Source organism: Anabrus simplex, chromosome 2 (genome assembly GCF_040414725.1).
Source record: "Anabrus simplex isolate iqAnaSimp1 chromosome 2, ASM4041472v1, whole genome shotgun sequence".
Lineage (NCBI taxonomy): Eukaryota > Metazoa > Arthropoda > Insecta > Orthoptera > Tettigoniidae > Anabrus > Anabrus simplex.
In genome coordinates, this window is record NC_090266.1 from 159,541,941 (window position 1) to 159,564,837 (window position 22,897).

At 37.1% G+C, this 22,897-nt stretch overlaps 1 protein-coding gene across 6 annotated transcripts in view; it reads right to left on the reverse strand.

Annotated features, from left to right (window-relative positions):
• The window catches only part of LOC136863957 (glutamic acid-rich protein), a 466,965-nt gene that overhangs the window by 140,236 nt on the left and 303,832 nt on the right, over positions 1–22,897 (reverse strand). For all 6 annotated transcript variants that reach the window (XM_067140416.2, XM_067140414.2, XM_067140413.2 and 3 more), the window contains 3 exons: positions 21,991–22,153; positions 2,094–2,291; positions 1,897–1,984 (listed from right to left, as the gene is read on the reverse strand). In XM_067140416.2, the coding sequence (XP_066996517.1) occupies positions 1,897–1,984; positions 2,094–2,291; positions 21,991–22,153 (449 nt within the window). The remainder of the gene's footprint in view (positions 1–1,896; positions 1,985–2,093; positions 2,292–21,990; positions 22,154–22,897) is intronic.

A 22,897-nucleotide genomic window follows, 5' to 3' on the forward strand; every position in this document is an offset into this window, starting at 1 on the left:
GAATGCAGTCCAACCGGGGTTCAGTGTCACCAAGGCACCCAAGACGACACCACGCTGGATCTCCTGAAGGATTTGATCCATATTAAAAATGCTTATAGGAAAAGATGGCAGAGATTTAGGGACCCAACTGACCGGGTGGAATACCTGGATCTAGCCCGGAAAGTACGAAATCGATTGGTGGAAAGAAAGATTGAAAAATGGGAGGAAACTTGCCGTAATCTATTAGAAAACAAATCAGATCGTGAATTTTGGCGGATTCTCTCAGAAAACAAGGCAGATCGCGAATTTCGGCGGATTATATAAAAAAAATAAGCATTCAATTCTAAATTTCAGTATAATACCGTAGCAAAGCACGGGTACCTTGCTAGTATACCTATATGTGAGAAAACCTCAGAAACTATGGAAAATCCGTAGTAGATAGCATCCCTGCTGATGTGTAAAACAATTGTTATGATTGTATTGCTCTTATCATGTTTTAAACCTACTTCTCTAAAAATTACCAGTTTTGGCCTGACAAGATATTAAACGATCACAGTGTTAATGATCTTGCCTGTTATGTTAATAGCACAACATCCGTGAACATTTTTTAACTAAAGTAAACTCTCTTCCTCATTCTGAGGTGGTGCAGCTCTTTTCAGGCACACCCCCAATGGAGGTGAGCTGCATGCATACCAAACTTCTTGCCATTCTGAAATCTTTGGCAGTATCAGGAATAGAACTCGGTCCCCGGAAACAGCAACTAACTGTGCCACCCGTTATTCTTTCTAACTACAAAACAAAGATATAGTATGACTGATGCGTGCTTACAATGCGTGGGTCAGACATCCGAAATCTATTTGCGTGATGTCATCGAAGCTGCAGTATGCTATGGAGACAGATATTTCCTAACTATGAAACACAGGCGTACCACATGACTTTGATGTGTGCTTGCATTGTGGAGGTCGGACGGACAAAACTATTCGCATATTTGTGGAATGTCATAGAAGCTGCAGTACGTTCTGTACCTGCTACGAAGCAGAATAGTTGCCGTTCTCTGACTAAATACGTTGGAGGAATTTTATACGCAAGCTTTAACTCTTTTATTTTATTTGTCTCGAAAAGTCGGTGGGGGTGGGGTCTAATACATGAGGATATAAAATAATTATTCATTCTCTAATCTTCTGGAACCTGTTTCTCTTTTCATAAACATCTGTACACCCAATATGTCCATTGCAAACCCACTTCTTCGAGATTCAGATTTGGCTGATGATGCTCTGTAAGGGAGCGAAACGTCCCACATATAACTTTTTAACTAATTAAGATATTTTAAATGTGACAACATTATAATGTATTGAACAGGTGGATCATAATAAACTTTGTAAAAAAAAAACAGCATCTGTGTCACCTTCTACAGTAATTATTTTGACTACCTTATTTTCTCAGCCTTTTTTTGTACCTTACTGCTACAATCATAGATGATACATTACATTTGTTTGCTTCTCTGCACTGCATCTTTGATTTGTAAAATATATACTGAAAACTGCTATCAAGTGCCATTTGGCGACAGAACTTGCTTGTTACTACATAGTATCACAAACATGTAACTATAACCATGCCTGTAAAATTTGCAGGCTGGGGCCAATGACCTTCGATGTTAGGCCCCTTAACACAACAAGCATCATCATCATCATCATCATCATCATCATCATCATCATCAAATTTGCAGGCAGGGATTTTAAACTAAATCTAAAAGCCTACGGAAATTACAAGCGTGGTCAATTTTGAAAGAACGGAATCCTGCAGAATCTACAGACAAGGTCGCTAGAGTATTAAACATTGAACTAAGAGAATTAAAAAAAAAAAAAAAATGTCTTTGAAATACAGATAAAGTTTATTATATTAAAATAATGTACAAACCATAAATAGCCTGGATCGAATACTTTGGATTTCTTGCTTTCTCTCTTCCCGTCTTTCTTCCTTCTTGGTAGCATGGCCAGTCTCCCATCTATAATAAATTACACTTGTTATACTCTTTAAGAGAGAAATGCTATTGTAATAAATCAACATTGCATGGTAAAAACATATTTATAACAATGCTAATTGTAATTACTCACTTGCACTTGATATCTCCCATTTTATTGAAACTCACAGGTCTCTCTCTTTGTTTCCTATTTGCACGAACAACATCCTTTCCTTCTTCCTCATTTTGTTCCTCTTCTTCTTCTTCTTCACTAGAACTTGAAGATTCTTCATATGGAACATTACTGAGAGAGTCATCGGTTACTCCAATATCCATTCCCTTAGCCTGGAACCTAAAAAAAGAGGGCAATATTCACTCGTTACTAGTGGCAGACATCAGGTTACAAAAGAACACAACTGTAAGTTAATCTATTGTTGTGAACTAAATAAAATAGTAATGGTTCAATTTGAAAAGAAGTGCAGCAAGATTTTAGCATTTTCAAGATGTAAGCAATGTCAGCACAGAAGAAACATTAGATGATTGATGAATGCCATGTGGTGAATATGACACCAGAAAAAGTGGATCATTTGAAGTTAGTATTCAGGATGTGTATTCTCCCAAGATGGAAGTATACCAATTCAAATTAAATCAAAAATGAAATGAAAGTGCAGCAAAAGAAATGTGGAGTGTGATCTACTGGTATTAGTTAAGAAAGATGAGAGTTCTCGGACAAAGCTATCTTTACATCGGTCCATTGTATATATGGGAGTGAAAGCTGTGTAGACTCAGGATAACGTATTCATACGTTAGAAGTAACAGACATAAAAGTACCCAGAATGACTGCTGGTACAAACAGGTGGGAACAACGGAATGAGGGTACTCCATATGAGAAGACAAAGGCTAAGATAGGAATAACTCATTAGATGAAGCTGTATATATAAACCAATTTCAGTGGCATGGTCATGTGAAGAGAATGGAGTATGATAGGTTGTGTTGTTGTTTGGTCATCAGTCCACAGACTTGTTTGATGCAGCTCTCCATATCACCCTATCATGTGTTAACACTTTCATTTCTATGTAAATACTACATCCTATATCTACTCTAATCTGTGTCATATTCATACCTTGGTTTACGCCTGCCGTTTTTACTGACTACTCTTCCCTCAGAAACTAACTGAACAAGATCTGGGTGTCTTAAGATGTGTTCTTCCTATTTTCTGGTCAAATTTCACAAAATCATTCTCCTCTCACCAATTTGATTCAGTATCTCTTCAATTTGTGATTTGTGATTCAATCTACCCATCTCGCTTTCAGCATTCTTCTGTAACACCACATTTTAAAAGCTTCTATTCTCTTCCTTTTTTGACCTAATTATCGTCCATGCTTCACTTCCATACACTGCTATGCTCTAGACGAAAGTCTTCAAAAATGTCTAATTCCTATGTCAAGGTTTGGAGTAAACAAATTTTTTTTCTTAAGAAAGGCCTTCCTTGCTTGTCCTAGTCTACATGTTATGTCTTTCATACTTGTGCCATCATTGGTTATGCCGCTATCCAAGTAACAATATTCATCTACCTCATTTAAGATTTCCTCTCCTACTCTGATATTTCCTGCATCACTTGACTGTGTTAGACTGCATTCCATTACTTTTGTTTTGGACTTATTTATTTTCATCTTGCACTCCTTTCCCAAGACTGTCCACACCATTCAGCAATTTCTCCAGATCTTCTGCAGACTCAGATAAAATAAGATCATAAGCAAATTTCAAAGTTTTGATTTCCTCTCCATGGATTACTATTCCCTGAACGCCATGCACAGGGGCTTGTCCTCCTTAATTCAATCCTCTAAGATGAGACGTAAAGAAATGATTGCTTCACATGTTCCTAAATTTCTTCTGAAGCTAAACTGATCTTATCCCAACTTAGATTCAACTTGCCCTTCCATTATTCTGTAAATAATAAGTGTTAAAATTTTGCAGGTGTGATATACTGAAGTTATGGTGCAGTAGTTTTCAGACTTGTCAGCACCAGTTTTCTTGGGAATAGGTATAACAAAATTCTGCACTCTTTTTTTTTTTTTTTTTTTACATTCTTGTAGTTTTTCCGTTTGTCAATCAGGTCTATATCCAATTATTCTTACTTGATCTTTCCTTTCTTCCTAATCATTCTTCAGCAGCTCTTCATGACTGTCCATTCATCGTCTATTACATTTCCTTCAGCCTTTTCATTTAGTCCTTGTGCAATATGTTCCTTCAAACAATTATTCACAGTCTTTCTTTCAACTTCTCTAGATCCCATCTCCTTGCATTTCTTTCTTTCTTCAATTTCAGATGACATTTTATGACCAACAAGTTGTGGTCAGAATCCACGTCTGTTCCTGTTAAACTTTTGCAATTCCACACCAGGTTTCTGAATGTCTGCCTAATCATAATGAAGTCTATTTGATACCTTCCAATATTTCCAGGTCTCGTCCGCATATACAGCTGTTTGTGGTGTGTTGAACTAAGTATTTATTGAGAAGTAAATTATAAATGGTGCAGAATTCAACCCGCCAACTTCCGCTTTCGTTCTTTTGTCCCAGACAGAGTTCTCCTACTGCATTACCTTTTCTTCCTTGGCCTATTGCTGCATTCCAGGCTCCCATCACAATTAGATTCTCATTACCTTTTACATATTTATCAGATCTTCTATAACTTTATATATACTTACAATTTCTTCATCATCTGCTGAACTAATATGCATACAGGCTTGCAATATTGTGGTGGGAATTGGTCTGGTGTCTATCTTGACAACAATAATCCTTTCACTCTGCTGGTTACAGTAGCTTACCCGCTGCCCTATTTTCTTATTCATTATTAAACAACCCCTTGCATTTCCTGTTTGAATTTGTGTTAACAATTCCGTAGCCACCTGACCAATAATACTTCTCTTCCTGCCAATGTACTTCACTTATACCAACTACATCTAACTTTAGTCTATCCATTTCCCTTTTCAGATTCTTTAACATACCACAACAATCCAAACTTCTAATATTTCACGCTCCAACTCGCAGACTGTCGAGCCTTCATCTTCCTGGCGATTGCCCGCTCTCGCATAGTCCCACCCGTATATTCAAGTGGGGGACTATTTTACTTCCAGAATATCTTACCGGTAGGAAGCCATCATCATTGCATCATTCATACAGAGAGCGCTTCATGTCCTTGGGTGTTACTTCTGGCTGTAGTTTCCCCACTGCTTTCAGCCATGTAGCAGTATCAACATAGCTACGCCATGTTAAATATTATTACAAGGCCATATCAGTCAATCATCCAGACTGCCACCCTTGCAACTTCCGAAACGCTTCTACTACCCTTTCAATGAATCACTCGCTAGTCTGGTCTCTCAATAGATTCCCATCTGATTTGGTTGCACCTATGGTTCGGCTATCTGCTTCACTGAGAAGCATAAGCACTGGGTCAAGGTCACATGGTTTGCAGGGGAGGCATCCACTGTATTGATATGGCATATGGAAAATCCCCTTTGAGCTCATGGCCCTCCAAGTAATTTTACGCAGCATCATGTCATTTCTGCAATTACAGCAAATGGTGCGAACTCATCGCGATGATATTTTTCTCATGCAGAGGGAGTCTTTCAGGGTATGAAACAGTGTCTTGGGTGCTATGACTATCTCTTGGGTTAACTCGTGAACCATCTAGGTTGCATCAGTTCCAAGCAACCCGCCATCAATCTGCAGTCCTTGTTTCTGACACATGTTTCGAGAACATCCTGGACACTAACCATTTGCCTCTCAGAGATGATGCTATACAGTAGAGTCTCGCTCATCCGACCTTCACTTATCCGACATTCCATGTTCTCCGACACTGGTACACTTAATTTGAACTTTTGGTGGAGACTAAATTCAGGGACACCCAGTGTGGAGGGTGCAACAGTGGGACAAGCACTGGCCTGACCGCTAGCGGTAGGACCGGTTTTTTTCTTCTCAAGGACAGGTGCAGCGAGTCTTCAGTCATTGTTCATTGTAGTATTGGCTGGGTGCAGATGTTATAGTTTCCATATCCTCTGTGAGTATGGCGAGTAGATGGAAGAAAGTGATAGTTTCTATGGAAGACAAGTTGAGAGCATTAAAGAGACTGGACAAAAGGGAAACTCTCCAAAAAGTGGCTTCAGATTATGGTGTTGGACGTGTTACAGTGGGAGACCAAAAAAAAAAAGGAGGGAAGAAATTGAAAAGTCGTGCTCTACCAGAGAAGCAAGTGATTCACTGAAAATTAGAAAAACAATGATAAAATGTGAGTACGAAAAAGTAAGTGCTATTTCTTTGGTTCACTCAAAACCGGGAAAAGGGCCTGCCAATATCTGGCCCCATTCTGCAAGAAAAGGCGGTGTATTTCCAGAAGGAGTTTAATGAAGGGAACCCTGATTTTACTGCCAGTGTTGGTTGGCTTGATCGGTGGAAAAAAATGGTACAGCATTAGACAGCTTAATATCCGTGGAGAAAAACTGTCGGCTAAATCCAATGAGGTTGTGAAATTTAAAAAGGAATTTCAAGAAATAATTTTTGCTGAAGGATTAACCGGTGATCAGATTTTTAACTGTGATGAGACTGGGCTAAATTTCAAGATGCTGCCATCAATAAACTCCCACAGGCCAAGCCGAGACGTCTGCACCTGGCTACAAAAGTAGTAAGGAAAGAGTTACTGTTCTTGCCTATAGTAATGTTACTGGGAACTTAAAAGCAAAATTGCTCATGATCGGTAAAGCAAAGAAGCCTAGGGCATTTAAAAACATTTCTGTTAATGCTCTTCTAGTCCATTACATGAATCAGAAGGCTGCCTGGATGTCTGCTGACATCCTTAAGGACTGGTTGTTTACACAGTTTGTTCCAGATGTAGAAAAATTTCTAGCTTCAAACAATCTCCCTAGAAAAGCTCTTCTTCTACTAGACAACGCTCCAAATGAAGAGTAACTTAGAAGTGGTGACATCAAAGTCATGTTCCTCCCTCCTAACGTGACATCATTATGCCAGCCAGTGGACCAAGATGTGCTGGAAACATTGAAGACGAAATATCGGCAGAAACTCCTTTCATCCCTGAGAGAGGAAATGGACAATGGCAACACATGATAGAAAAGTTAAAACAAATCAACATGAAAGATGTGGCATACTGGATAGCGCAGTCTTGGGAAGGAGTTGAAACAACGACATTAGCAAAGTCTTGGAACATGTTGAGTGAAGTTGAACATAGAGGGGAAGTGGTACAAGAAGACATGGAAAATATTATGCCCTTACTGAATTGCATTCCTGGCTGTGAGGATGCTACAACTCAAGATGTAAGTGGTGTGCACAAGATCAGCTGTTTGAACTGACACTGATATTATTGATTTTGTGAATGCTAATGAAAATGAGGATGATGAAGAAGAACGAGGCATTGCAGAACAAAAGGAGAAAACGGTGGCTCACAGTGAAGGATTAAGTGCATTGGAAATGGCATTAATCTACGTTTAGCAACAGCCGGAAGCAAGCACAACAGAGGTGTTGATCTTTCGTTGATGGCGGGATCTCGCAACAAGAAAACGTGGATCCGCAGGCAAGCAGACATTGTTGACAAGTTTCTTTTTGTAAGACATTTGGAATGTTTTCGTTCAATACTACATGTACTGTACAATTGAACCGATAGATCAATAAATACAGTACCGTAAAACATATCATTGTTTTAGTACTACAATATAGCCTTCCTGTTTGTTTCAGTTCATTTTCAAAGTTATTCTGTATTATCCGACATTTTCGGTGATCCGACGTACTCCAGGTCCCGTTTAGGTCAGATAATCGAGACTCTACTGTACTTCACAGTACAGTGCTTGCACCGAGCGTTGGATGGATGAGTCCATGTACTGTGAGGTAGGTTGTGTACCACCCTAATGTGTGTATACGCAAGAAATGATGGTTCAGTTTCCTGGTGTTCATATGATATAGCCCTAGTATATATTATTATTATGAATGCTATGCCACGTAACATGTCTTGATTAATGGATTTAAGCAGTACTTCAATAAAAATAAAAATGTATTTCAGTAGGTGTTTACATTAAATGCAATGGACCCACTGTAATTTTTTAACTCATAACTCTAAGCATTACAATATACAAAATGTATGTGAAGAAAATATGGTGTTAAGTAGTCTAAAGAACAGCCAACATACCAATTATTTGCCAATAATTCTCCCATTTCTTTTTCTTTCCTTCTTTATCCCTTCAAAATTTGATGGCAAAATCTCGGGGTGCAGGTATAACTCACGTCAAAGTTGGTACAGTGGTCCTAACATACACAAATCTGGAAGTTGATATTTTTCCACCCATTCTGTTGTCATCTCTGTTTCCGCCACAACACAGAAGTGTGCCGCGTACATATCGTGTCAGTTTAAGTATTAGAACATGTTCAGGATAGATTGTGCGAGTACTTTTTATAGATTGCAAGAAATCAGCTTCATTTCTCGTAACAAATCATATTTACAATGAATCAATAACAGTAAATTTCCACCTTTTTGATACTTATAATTGCATTAAGCAAATCAATCATACACAGTACATGTTTCATTCCATTTGGAACATCTTCAGCTGTATTACAACGCTTAGGTGAAGTTACAAAGTATTTATCTTCTTAAGAAGATTTTAATAAGTACCTTGTTTTACTTAAAATCTATATGAATTTAAGAAATTGAGATAAATTAAAATCAATGTAGATTTTTGAATGGGGTGGTGAAATGGGAGGGAAATGGATTTACTTATTTTAGCCTATTTTAAAATTATATCTATTCATTGGAACAGAGGTTAGGAAAATTTTTTTTGTTTCCAGCAATTTTCACCGATTCATGATATTCTGCATGTCTACTAATAAAATGTATTTGAAAAATAATTTTCCTTTGTCACTGTTCTATATTTTACAAGGATGTTCTCTTCATTTCCTCCTTCCAAGGCAAATGATGTTTGTTTTAATTTTATAGAAATGTCTCTTGAATTCAATTAATTTGGGATCCCTATAGAGCAAAATTTGACAATATTACATAAAACAAATAAAGGTGGTCTTCTAAATACACTAGAAAATTCTACATTTATTTAGATCAACAAAGTAATCCGGATAATAACCTGAATGATATAACTGATAATAGGAACCCTTTATACGAAGGGATATTATCACATCTGGAAGCATTAGGCATTAAAAGCAATACAGACAATAAAAGAAAGAAAATGAACGAACTTCCGTCCTCCCGTATATCTATTCCCCCTACCCCGTCTTCTAAAGCCGAAACTGTGACCGTAACCGTAACCGACACCCTGTTCCCCACTCCATAGCGTTGCCTCCCCCGAAGGCAGAGCAAGCTTTGGAACACACACATCATTACTTCACAAGACAGAAGGCTGCATCAGCCGTCGCTCCTCCAAGGACACAGTAGATTTTGTCAACAACAAGGTATGAAACCATTTAAGCAATTTCCCATTTTATTTCATTTCTTTTTTTTGAGGAAGCTCTTTTAATAATAGTAAGACAACAATCAGCTTCAGGGATCCTGAATTAATTGAAATCAAGAGACACTTTTATAAATATTACATTATTATAATTATTACATGTGATAAATTAAAACAAACATCATTCGCCTTGGAAGGAGTAAATGAAGAGAACATCCTTGTAAAATACAGAACAGTGACAAAGGAAAATTATTTTTCAGAAAAATTTTATTAGTAGACAAGCAGAATATTGTATCATAGTGAAAAGTGCTGGAAACAAAAACATTTTTTTTATAACATCTGTTCCAACGAATAGATACAGTTTTAAAATAGGCCAAAATAAGTAAATCCATTTCCCTCCCATTTCACCACCCCATTCAACCATCCACATTGATTTTAATTTATCTCATTTTTTTAAATTCACATAGATTTTAAGTAAAACAAGGTACTTATTAAAATCTTCTTAAGAAGATAAATACTTTGTAACTTCACCTAAGCGTTGTAATACAGCTGAAGATGTTCCAAATGGAATGAAACATGTACTGTATATGATTCATTGATTTGCTTAATGCAAATATAAGTATCAAAATGGTGGAAATTTACAGTTATTGATTCATTGTACTTTTTATAGGTCGTTCATATTTAAAAGGAAGTTTCACACTATGAAAGAGACAGACCAAATTGGTAATTGTGCTGCGGGAAGAAAGTATGAGAACTAGAGTTGCACTACAATATGTGACTGGAGGAAAAATAAAGCTTGTCTTGAATGCACAATAAGTAACTGCCAGGCATTTCACGGACAAAATGCGATTATTCCAGAAATCAAAAACAGGATATGTGAACACGACTGAAAAGGAACAGTTTGGATGTGCAGCCACAAGTGAAATGTGTCGGTTCAAAGTTCAATTATAGAGTGTAAGGCTAGCCGTGGATGTCTGACGAGTGTTTTTGAACAAAATAACTTTATTTTTGTAAGAATTATTCATTATTGTGTATACTGTGTATATTGTAATGCTTAGGGATTATTCACGTACATACTGTAGCCGGCATGAACCGCTACAAAAACTTACAAAGAAATAGGATGGTACAGCAGTAGTGGGTTTTTTTAAATTCCAATGATTAGCATCTGGGTTGGGTCGCAGCAAGTAAATATTTGAACTTCTTAAACACGTCTCCAATATCCACCTGTCTGCATGCCTCTCTCAGACGTTTCAAGAATTAGTTTTGAATACAATGCAACTGTATTATGTCATAAGCAAACACTGCTCTTTAAAATGAATAAATGTTGAAACTTGTGTTGAGAACTGAGAATCATCGCTGTCTACTTATTCCCCTCCTCCCTAAATTTACCACAGATGAGATTGATAATTTCATCATCGTCATCATCAAGGGTGCATGATAAGAGTAGAGCAGTTGATATCTAACCCATTTGCCAATTTCTCTCTCATCAGACTGAAGTTTCTTTGATTGTAGCATATTACTATTTCTGAAATAGCATGCTTGCGATGGGAAGTCTAAAAAAAAATCTTCCTCATCACACTCATTCTCCTCTAACACTAATATGGACCATACTTTACGCCATCAGCGACGCAACATTACTGGCTCCATACAACTGAGACAAGGTATAATGCAGCTTTTAGAGAGAAAAACTTGTGAAAATCTTTCACAGACCTTCATTGCCAACGTATTCCCGCATGTAAAGGGATCAATAGCTCATTCTGAAGTTCTCGATAACACACTTGTCCCTAGGCTGCAGGGGACTCATGACAATGGGAGGGAGAAATGGGATTTGAACGTTCTCACAGTCCAAATCTTCAGAAGGATGAGCATGCCAGTTGTCCAGCAAGGCATTCCTCTGAGACTGGTTGTGATGGGATGGCTATGACATTTTTATGAATATCATGGATTTTGGAATTTCGCAATCACTGCTGGCTTCACTTTGTATGTAGCTGCAGCATTCGTACAAGACAGCAAAGTCACGTGGTCCTTATTGTGTTTAAATCTCTTAGGCGATGTTTCATTTTCAAAGGTGAGAGGAGTTTTTGGAAGACATCTCAACAATAATGCAGTCTCATCAGCATTATGAATCTGCTCCCCAATAATACTCTCATCTTTAATTATTTTCAGACATGTTTCTACGAATTCATTTACAGAGTCTTCATCTGCATTTTTCTGTTCACCTGAAACTTCTTAGCTGATGGTGCCACGCCTCTGTTTGAAAGAGTTAAGCCAACCTATGGAATGAACATAGTCACACAGAATATCCATTTTTATTATGAAATATCCTTGCATTTTCTTGCAGCATTCATCCTCAAGTGTTATGAATTTCATGTTGGTCCGTATTGAACTGAGATTACATATAAATTATAAACATAGAAGTTTTTTACCTATTCAATACATAGTTATATTTACACTGCGTGTATTTACATTACATGGGACTAGTTTCAACCCTACTCGGGGTCATCAGCCATATTTAAAAAATACACAATATTTGACAAAATCCTAAAACATGTTTCTAAGCAGTAAGAACAGTATGAAAACAATTATATAATTAACACTATGATGTTTGGTTGAATTAGGCAAAGTGCTATGGTGCTAAAATGTTGCATATGAGAGTGAAATATTACGAGTGACAATAGGTGAGCAATATATAATACAAGTACACAAATATGTTAAAAAGTCTGGGTATAAAAGTACAAATGGGATGCTCTATGTTGTGGATCAACTTGAGTCAAATTTTTTAGACACATGGTGTTTCAGATAGAATTCAGTAGGTCCTGGCAATACATTACGGTTGTGAACCAAGTGTCATGGTACTAAGACTGAACACAATATAACGTGAGACTTATAATAAAAATATACAAGTACGTACAAATGTTTGAGTAACAAATGTGTGGATGATACTCTCTAGAAGTGTGTGTGAGGAGTTTATTATACACTGTATCAGCTTAAGCAGAAATTTTGATACTTGGTGTATTGGGTAACCAAACTATGTTGATATGACTGCAGGGTTGATTGTTGGAACTGTGCAGACTGAATAAGAAGTTTTAGAATTCTTCTAGAGTTGTAAGTATCACCTATTGTTACTCTTAATATTTCACTCTCGTATGCAACATTTTTAGCACCATAGCACTTCGCCTAATTCAACCACACATCATAGTGTTCTTACTGCTTAGAAACAGGTTTTAGGATTTTGTCAAATATTGTGTATTGTTTAAATATGGCTGATGACCCCGAGTAGGGTTGAAACTAGTCCCACGTAATGCAAATTCACGCAGTGTAAATATAACTATGTGTTGAATAGGTGGAAAACTTTTATGTTTGTAATTTATATGCATTCATCCTGAAATGCAGATACCTTGCAATCTCGTAAGTGAAAACCCCTTGTAAAGCACTAAGTCCATTTCTTCAATGCGAGATTGGTGAAGAGTTTTACAATTTTCAACTGCTTTTGCTGATTCCGAATTCACTATCAAACTTCAAAGCTGACTTGCTTGCTTTCTAACATCATATAATGTTGAAAATCACATGGGGAATTCTTCCATTAAATACAACCTTCTACAGGCAATGACTTTTTTCATTTCACCCAGTAATACCAGCTTTTGTTTAAGTGCCAGAACATTTCTCTTTTGCTTTGCAGATTTATCCATTTTGCTGCAATTTCATTAAACAAATATCATGCACCAAGTCTATACTGAGTCTACTGTTACCGACAATGCATTTCACTTAAGCTGAACTGTTTGCTACTGAATGGCGTGAGCACATTTATTAACGACGATAGGTTTAATTGAAACCATCGAACGTTGTAGTGCCAGGGTTTTTTTTTAGAGTTCCTGAGATTTTTATTTTTTTTCCCCAAGCAAAAGTGGAGTAGTTTTGGAATTGTGGGTTATGTGAATGCTGGATAAGAGGGATTCTATTCGTATAGCTAAGAAAATCTTGACATATTGAGATTTGATCTGTTTTGGAAGAAAATGTGCAGGAAAGAACAGCAGGACGAAGCTATGACTTGAACACGATTAACAGTTTAGAGTAGATGTAGATTGCAAGAATTGAATACAGAAGAAAAGGTTAACACAGCATTGTGCTTTAAAGCCTTTCAACTACAGATGCCAAGTGTTTGAATTTAGTTCTGATAAAAAGGGTTACCGTATTTCACGGCATAATCGTCGCCACCGCGTAATCGTCGCATCCTTTATTTTCAATACAAAAATCGGACTTTAAATCTTTAATTACATAATCGTCGCACGTCCAAATTTTGTTCACTAATCTGGTTAAAAGGTAAATGGAACTGCAATGTAAGTTGCACATGAATGCGCAATTTAAATACGTGTATGGTTTATGGGCAATTTGGCAACACAGTCATGTTTGCGACATGTTGCACAACGTATAAATAAATAATACCGGTATATGTACGACGCATGGCTTACCGGTAGACTATCGGCAGTTTGACAACGTGGTCGCGAGACAGTGTACTATTTATTCACCACCTACATATTATGAGTTCCCATTTGAAATACGTAAGGCTGTAAGTTATCGCTTATCGGCAACGTCGCCAGGAAATACCGGCTAGGTAGGTTGAATGGACCTCGAACCAGCCCTCAGATACAGGTAAAATTCCCTGACCCGGCCGTGAATTGAACCCGAGGCCTCCGTGTAAGAGGCAAGCACGCTACACCTACACCATGGGGCCAGCTCCCTGTGTTATTGCGCACGAAGTGAAATCTAAGACGATAACGCAGATTTCCACGGAATTATTCAGCCAAAATATTTACGATGTCTCAGTTGTCATCGCTAGACTCTTATCTTACTACTACGTCATAAGTGTCCGGGCATGGGATGAAAACTTTTCAAATAAAAAAAAAATCAAAATCTCTTTATTTGCAAATGAGGTGTCTACCTCGGTGGCAAGTGGTACACTAAAATACATTATTGTCAAGCACTAAATATTAAATTAACAAGAGAAGAAAATTTTTCCTATAATACAATATTATACAATTTACACTAACAATGTTTTCTATTAAACACACAACTCATCCTTAATAAATTTATATTGTTTACAAAATTCTACTTATATCTCCTGTACTACTTACAAATATAGTCAACTGATATACAGTACGTGGAATTACTTCAAATGATACTATACAACTGGTATAACATTAATATTTACATTGCATTTATTTATTTACTTTTTTTTTTTTACCCGTTCTGGATCCTAAGTAGCATAACGACCTGCTGCGTCTTAACCAGAGCCCCTTTTGCCACCACTTTTCAGAGTTCCTGAAGGGCCTTCACAGCTACCGTAGCGGTCCCAGGGCCCTCGAAGTCCCCACTGTACTTCACCCCTACAGGCAGTCCCCTACTTTGGCTGTCCAAACTCCTTAGACCAGGGGATGGAATTAATTTATTCACACACATTTTTTTATTTACAATAACCTGCACTGGTCGAATGCCCTCTAACACTTCATTTATTTTCTCTGTTGCTGTTTATTCTCTTCTTGAATATCTGTACAGATTTTGGAAAAGGATCAAACACTACCCCTGGTAAACTGTTCCACTCCTTCACACCCTTCCCAATGAATGAAAATTTACCCCAATCGCTTCTGCTAAAACTCCTTCTAATTTTATATTTGTGGTCAGTCCTGCCGATATAATTATTTTCCAACTGAAGCCTCTCACGGATATCTCCCCATGCTTCTTCTCCTGTATAGGCTCTATATAATCCTGTAAGTCTAGTTTTCTCCCTTCTCTTACTTACAGTTTCCCACCCAAGTTCCTTTAACATTTCTGATACACTACTCTTTCTCCTGAAATCCCCTGTTACAAATCTTGCTGCTTTCCTCTGCACACTATCTATTTCTTTTATTAGGTATTCATGGTGAGGATCCCAAACACTGTTTGCATATTCCAATAATGGACGAACCATACTCAAGTAACTTTTTTCTTTTAATTCTTTGTTGCATCCTTTAAGTAGCCTCATTATGACATGTAATGATCTGTATGCTTTCCCAACAATGTCATCAATGTGATCCTTCCAGTGCAAATTACTTTCAAATCTCACACCTAAGTATTTGCACTTGCCATCTTTTGGGATAACTACCTCATCCAAAGTATATTCAAATTCAGTTTTAAAGCTCCTGTTTGTAAAAGTTGTAACAGTTGATTTGCCTCCATTAACCTTCATATTATTTTCTTCAACCCATTGTTGGATACTTTCAAGGTCCCTTTGCAATTCTGAACAATCCTCAATGTTGTTTATTTCTCTATAAACAATTATGTCATCTGCATACAATCTTATTTTTGATGTTATATTGTTCCCTAAATCATTTGCGTATATTAAGAAAAGTAACGGACCGATTATACTACCCTGTGCAAATCCCTTCCAAACTTTCTCTTCCTGAGATACATTATTTCCTACTTTGACTTTCTGAACCCTTGAATTTAGAAATGCTTTTATCCAACGTGTAACCCTTACGTCCAATCCTATTCCCTCCAATTTCTTTAATAATATTCCATGTTCCACTCTATCAAAGGCTTTGGAAAGATCTATGGCTATGCAATCTAACTGACCTCCTGAATCCAACTGATCTGATATGTCCTGCTGAAATCCCACCAGTTGTGCCTCACAAGAAAATTTCTTTCTAAATCCATACTGGCTCCTCATGAACCAATTTTTATCATCACATATCCCTCTGATGTACTTCGATATTAAACTCTCCAGAATTTTACAAACTATACTGGTCAGGCTGATTGGTCTGTAGTTCTCTGGTTTCCTTTTATCACCCTTTCCTTTATAAATTGGTATTATTATAGATTCCTTCCATTCCTTTGGTATTACACTATTATTTATGACATAGTCAAAGAGAAATTTTAAATAAGGCACTATGTACCACCCCATTGTCTTTAATACCTCCCCAGTAATTTGATCAATTCCTGCTGCTTTTCCTTGCTGAAGCAGTTGGATTTCTCTGAAAATATCTTCGTTTGTGAATGAGAAGCTTCTTGTTTCCCTCTGTCTCTCTCCCTCTCTATCTTCTGTTTCAGTTTCAAACTCTTGACAATCATCTACTGAATCTCTAAATTCCCTACTAAATAGGTTTGCTTTCTCAGTATCTGTTAAATAGTGTTCACCCCCTTCTCCCACCATTGTAGGAATTTGGATTCCTTTTCCTTTTTGATTCCTGATATATGAATACAGCTTTTTCCATTTCTGTTTGTGGTCATTACCCTCTTGAAGTATGCCATTCATAGAATTCTCTTTTGCTTCCTTTTTCACTCTATTCAGTTCCCTCATTAGCTGTTTTCTAGTTTCTCTACTCTCCCTACCCTCTTTGATTTTCCTGTTTACTATTCTACATTTTCTTTTTAATTTTCTTATTTCCCTTGTATAATAAACAGGGTCCGAGGTCATTTTACCCTTCTTAACAGGTACAAATCTCTTCTCTCCTTCCCAAATAATTCCTTTAAATTTAGCCCAAAGTGTATCCACGTTACTCCCTTCACTTATCCAACAACTGAATTGTGATTTAAGGTAAGTCCCAAATTCATCAACTTTAGTTTTTTTGTACAATTTCTTGTCTTGTGTAACCCTCTTATTAAGCCTTTTTGGTACGAGTCCTACATCCATTATTACAGCCTTATGGTCTCCTATTCCTTCAATTACCTCAGTTTTATCAACAATTTTCCATGGTTTAACCAAGAATACATCTAGTAAGTTATTGAGACGAGTCGGTTCTTGTACTACTTGTGTAAATCTTCCCTCCCAAATTAACTTATTTGCCAGTTTCTGTTCATGGGCTTCACTTGCAGCTCCTTTCCATTCAACTTCAGGCAAATTTAGATCTCCCCCAATTATTACCATATCATTATTATTGTTTTTACGAGTATAATCTATTATTTTTTCAAAGATTTCCATGTCTCTTTCCTCTCTTCCAGGCCTGTATGTTCCTATAATTCCCACCTCCTTCATATAAATAATAGTGTAATACCAAAGGAATGGAAGGAATCTATGATAATACCAATTTATAAAGGAAAGGGTGATAAAAGGAAACCAGAGAACTACAGACCAATCAGCCTGACCAGTATAGTTTGTAAAATTCTGGAGAGTTTAATATCGAAGTACATCAGAGGGATATGTGATGATAAAAATTGGTTCATGAGGAGCCAGTATGGATTTAGAAAGAAATTTTCTTGTGAGGCACAACTGGTGGGATTTCAGCAGGACATATCAGATCAGTTGGATTCAGGAGGTCAGTTAGATTGCATAGCCATAGATCTTTCCAAAGCCTTTGATAGAGTGGAACATGGAATATTATTAAAGAAATTGGAGGGAATAGGATTGGACGCAGGGTTACACGTTGGATAAAAGCATTTCTAAATTCAAGGGTTCAGAAAGTCAAAGTAGGAAATAATGTATCTCAGGAAGAGAAAGTTTGGAAGGGAATTGCACAGGGTAGTACAATCGGTCCGTTACTTTTCTTAATATACGCAAATGATTTAGGGAACAATATAACATCAAAAATAAGATTGTATGCAGATGACATAATTGTTTATAGAGAAATAAACAACATTGAGGATTGTTCAGAATTACAAAGGGACCTTGAAAGTATCCAACAATGGGTTGAAGAAAATAATATGAAGGTTAATGGAGGCAAATCAACTGTTACAACTTTTACAAACAGGAGCTTTAAAACTGAATTTGAATATACTTTGGATGAGGTAGTTATCCCAAAAGATGGCAAGTGCAAATACTTAGGTGTGAGATTTGAAAGTAATTTGCACTGGAAGAGTCATATTGATGACATTGTTGGGAAAGCATACAGATCATTACATGTCATAATGAGGCTACTTAAAGGATGCAACAAAGAATTAAAAGAAAAAAGTTACTCGAGTATGGTTCGTCCATTATTGGAATATGGAAACAGTGTTTGGGATCCTCACCAAGAATACCTAATAAAAGAAATAGATAGTGTGCAGAGGAAAGCAGCAAGATTTGTAACAGGGGATCTCAGGAGAAAGAGTAGTGTATCAGAAATGTTAAAGGAACTTGGGTGAGAAACTTTAAGTAAGAGAAGGGAGAAAACTAGACTTACAGGATTATATAGAGCCTATACAGGAGAAGAAGCATGGGGAGATATCCGTGAGAGGCTTCAGTTGGAAAATAATTATATCGGCAGGACTGACCACAAATATAAAATTAGAAGGAATTTTAGCAGAAGCGATTGGGGTAAATTTTCATTCATTGGGAAGGGTGTGAAGGAGTGGAACAGTTTACCAGGGGTAGTGTTTGATCCTTTTCCAAAATCTGTACAGATATTCAAGAAGAGAATAAACAGCAACAGAGAAAATAAATGAAGTGTTAGAGGGCATTCGACCAGTGCAGGTTATTGTAAATAAAAAAATGTGTGTGAATAAATTAATTCCATCCCCTGGTCTAAGGAGTTTGGACAGCCAAAGTAGGGGACTGCCTGTAGGGGTGAAGTACAGTGGGGACTTCGAGGGCCCTGGGACCGCTACGGTAGCTGTGAAGGCCCTTCAGGAACTCTGAAAAGTGGTGGCAAAAGGGGCTCTGGTTAAGACGCAGCAGGTCGTTATGCTACTTAGGATCCAGAACGGGTAAAAAAAAAAAAAGTAAATAAATAAATGCAATGTAAATATTAATGTTATACCAGTTGTATAGTATCATTTGAAGTAATTCCACGTACTGTATATCAGTTGACTATATTTGTAAGTAGTACAGGAGATATTATAAGTAGAATTTTGTAAACAATATAAATTTATTAAGGATGAGCTGTGTGTTTAATAGAAAACATTGTTAGTGTAAATTGTATAATATTGTATTATAGGAAAAATTTTCTTCTCTTGTTAATTTAATATTTAGTGCTTGACAATAATGTATTTTAGTGTACCATTTGCCACCGAGGTAGACACCTCATTTGCAAATAAAGAGATTTTGATTTGATTTGATATTATCACAAACTAATTTTATCCCTAATATTTCATCCCTTTCATCGGTAAACCATCCAAGCAGTCAAGATAATTATTATCCAATGCTATTAAAGTTTTATTTTATAAACTCGTCAGTAATGTAATGTAAAATCATCAATAACTGGGAAGAAATATTAACCTAATTACCGTATGTTTAAAAGAAATTGAAAAAAATGAATGTTTGTTACTGACATCTCGGAATACAGTCAACTGGTCAACTATACAGTAGATCTACACCGCGCTAGCTAGAGCTCCGGTTTGCGAGCTTTGCGCAAGCGCGGTAGTGTGTCGCAACCAACGAGCTAAACTGATAAATTGTTGCATGCTTCCTTGCTGCCTAACAGTATTGGCTGCTCTGGAATGGACAGATCACAGGTGCATTTATTTGTTTCAGATTTACGCGATTACTGTAGACATGTGTGCGTGAGAATTTAAGTTTTTAATTTGTGTTTTGGGTGTTTGCAGAAATAATTTGTTTTAATAGTGAACAATTACGGAAAGTCATTTATATCGCAAAACATTAACGTGTGAAGCATTTATAAGCGATTATGGGTAAATATAGAAACTATTCCGCGTGCTTCAAGCTAAGCGTAATTGCCTTCGCTGAACAGCACGGGAACAGAGCTGCAGAAAGAAAATTTTCTGTGAGTGAAAAGTTGGTGCGTGACTGGCGGAAAGTAAAAAACAAGCTAAAAAGCACAAACCCTTCTAGACGCGCGTTTAGACGTCCTAAAACAGGGAAGTTTCCTATAATTGACGAAGAAGTGTTTAGGTACGTCAGTGAAATACGTAACAATGGCTGCAGTGTATCATATGAAATGTTACAAATTAAGGACAGGAGGTAGCGCGCAAACACAACATACCGGTAACTCAGTTTAAGGCGACTCGTGGGTGGATTAAGGGGTTCATGCGACGACACAATCTGTCAGTGCGAAGGAGAACAACACTAAGCCAAAAGTTGCCTGCTGATTACACGGACAAGATTGTAAATTTTCACCGATTTGTCATACGTTTGCGCAAGGAAACTTCGTACTTGCTTTCTCAAATCGGTAATGCCGATCAGACTCCAATCTTTTTTGATATGCCTCGCAACAGCACTATTGTGCTAAAAGGATCACGGAGTGTATTAATGAAAACCAGCGGTAGTGAGAAGTTGCGATGCATGGCAATGCTAGCCTTTACAGCTGACGGGAGAAAGTTGCCGCCTTGCATCAATTTCAAGAGGAAAACGATGCCTAAGAATGTACAGTTTCCCTGTGGAATTCATGTACGAGTGCAACCAAAGGGTTGGATGGACGTAGAACTCATGCTGGACTGGGTTAAAACTGTGTGGAATAGAAGACCTGGTGCACTACTAAAACAACCAGCTCTGCTTGTTTTAGATAGTTTCCGAGGTCACCTCGTGAACGAAGTGAAGCAAATTCTCACTACAAATAAGACACGACAGATAGTCATTCCTGGTGGCCTAACATCTGCTTTGCAGCCACTAGACGTAGCCTATGTGTTAATAAACCCTTTAAAGACCACTTACGTCGATTTTACAACGAGTGGATGATGAGCGGCGATCAGCAATTGACGCCCGCCGGAAATATCAGGCGTCCACCCTTGGACTTGTTATGCTCGTGGGTGAAGAAGAGTCTAGTCTCCAAGGGCTTCAAAAGGACTGGGATTTCGAATGCACTAGACGGTTCCGAAGACGACGCAGTGTGGCAGGAAGACGAAGAATCTGATACTGGTATTAACAGAGGCGAGGACGGCACATCAGATAGCGAAACCTGCGATAGCGACACCGAGGATTTGGAATAAATTGCGTACCGGTAAGTCCGCATTTCACAACAAAGCGATAATTTTTTGCAAGTGTAATATTTTAACATTAATACTCAAATTAATGACAAATTAACTTAATACGTTCATTTTTATTTTCAGGTTGGAAAAACGTTCGCCGAATTGTTGGGAAAAATTATGAATTTTGTTTTAGACTATTTTAATTATTTTGATGTATAAACGCGAGTATTACATGCATCTTAAATTTGTATCAAATACAATTTAGTTATAAATACATTTTTTGAGTAATACAAATACTGGTATTAAATATTCATCGTATAATGGTCGCACCCTACAAATTTTTTCGAAAATTTTGGTATAAAAAGTGCGACGATTATGCCGTGAAATACGGTATTTCATATACCAGTACAGCTACCACTCTAGGTCTCTGGCAAATGCTCAATTACTTGATGACAATAGGTGATAGGAAACATCCTAATTTGCTAAGGACTTTTAAAAAAAAATCCTGAACTCCTAAATCGTGCTGCAAAACCTATTTTTGAGAGATCTTCCAAAATTATTGTTTGATACCTCTATGTCCATTTTATTCCTTTCTTTCAATGCATTAAACATTAAGTATTAGTTTTGATATGTCATATGAATGCTTGCAGAGAGCATGTAGGAGAATCTAATCAGTACTATTTCTAAAGCAAAATGACTGGTATTTCACAAATAAAACATAACATTCACATTGTGTCATGAAAGTTCTTAGCAAGGAAAGAGATACGGTAGCTACAGTACATACCTGGCAAGTTTGCTTAAAATGCTTGGTGATCTCTTCACGCTGACAGAACTTGGCGAACGTTCTACATTGTTCGTATCGGGCTCAGTCTTTTCAAACAATTGGTATCGTGACTTCACGTTAAGGGCACTCAACTCTTCTAGTCCCAAGTCTGGTTTGTCAGAAGCTGGGGATAACAGCAAAATATATAAAAATTCACATCAAATGATGCTAAGAAATGTTTACAGATATTTGTCTATACAAATCACCAACTTACAACATGAATTTATTCTCCTAAAAAGGTTCAAAGTTTTGCAGAGAACTTACAGTCAAGTAATTGGTTTAAGAAGTTTGTCCACCTAAGTTGCCCAAGAAATGTGAAACCCTACTACAATCTTGCAACCTCAAAACAGATCAATACATATTATGATACAGCTAAACATCTAAGCATTGCAAAAGTCATGAATAGAAAATAGATTATATTTTAGTTAACACTTCTGTTTCCATGCAATTTTCTCACTTTGATATTCAGTGTAAGACCTTCAACACTACACATGCATGCTTTAGTTCCTTGTAAATGCCATGTTGTAACCTGAATCCATTTCTGCAAGATTCTAAACGTACCACTTCCTTTGTCATTTCTGGTTTACATCAAGCCTTGCAAGGTCCATTTTCTCACAATTATCTTAATCAAATATCTGTAATGAAACTTAAAACCTTTATCCATCCCACTTTCGGTGAAGGATGAGAAGAAGGAAACAAAAGAGTGATAGCCCCATGTCAATTCTTCCCCAGATTTGCTGCCACATTATCAGAGCTGTCCAAGTCAATTACCGGTGTACAACTAATGTACGAAGCCGTGTTACCGTATTTACGCGATTTATCCCCGCACCCTAACTTTAGGTACCGGTAAGCTTATTTTGAAAAAAAA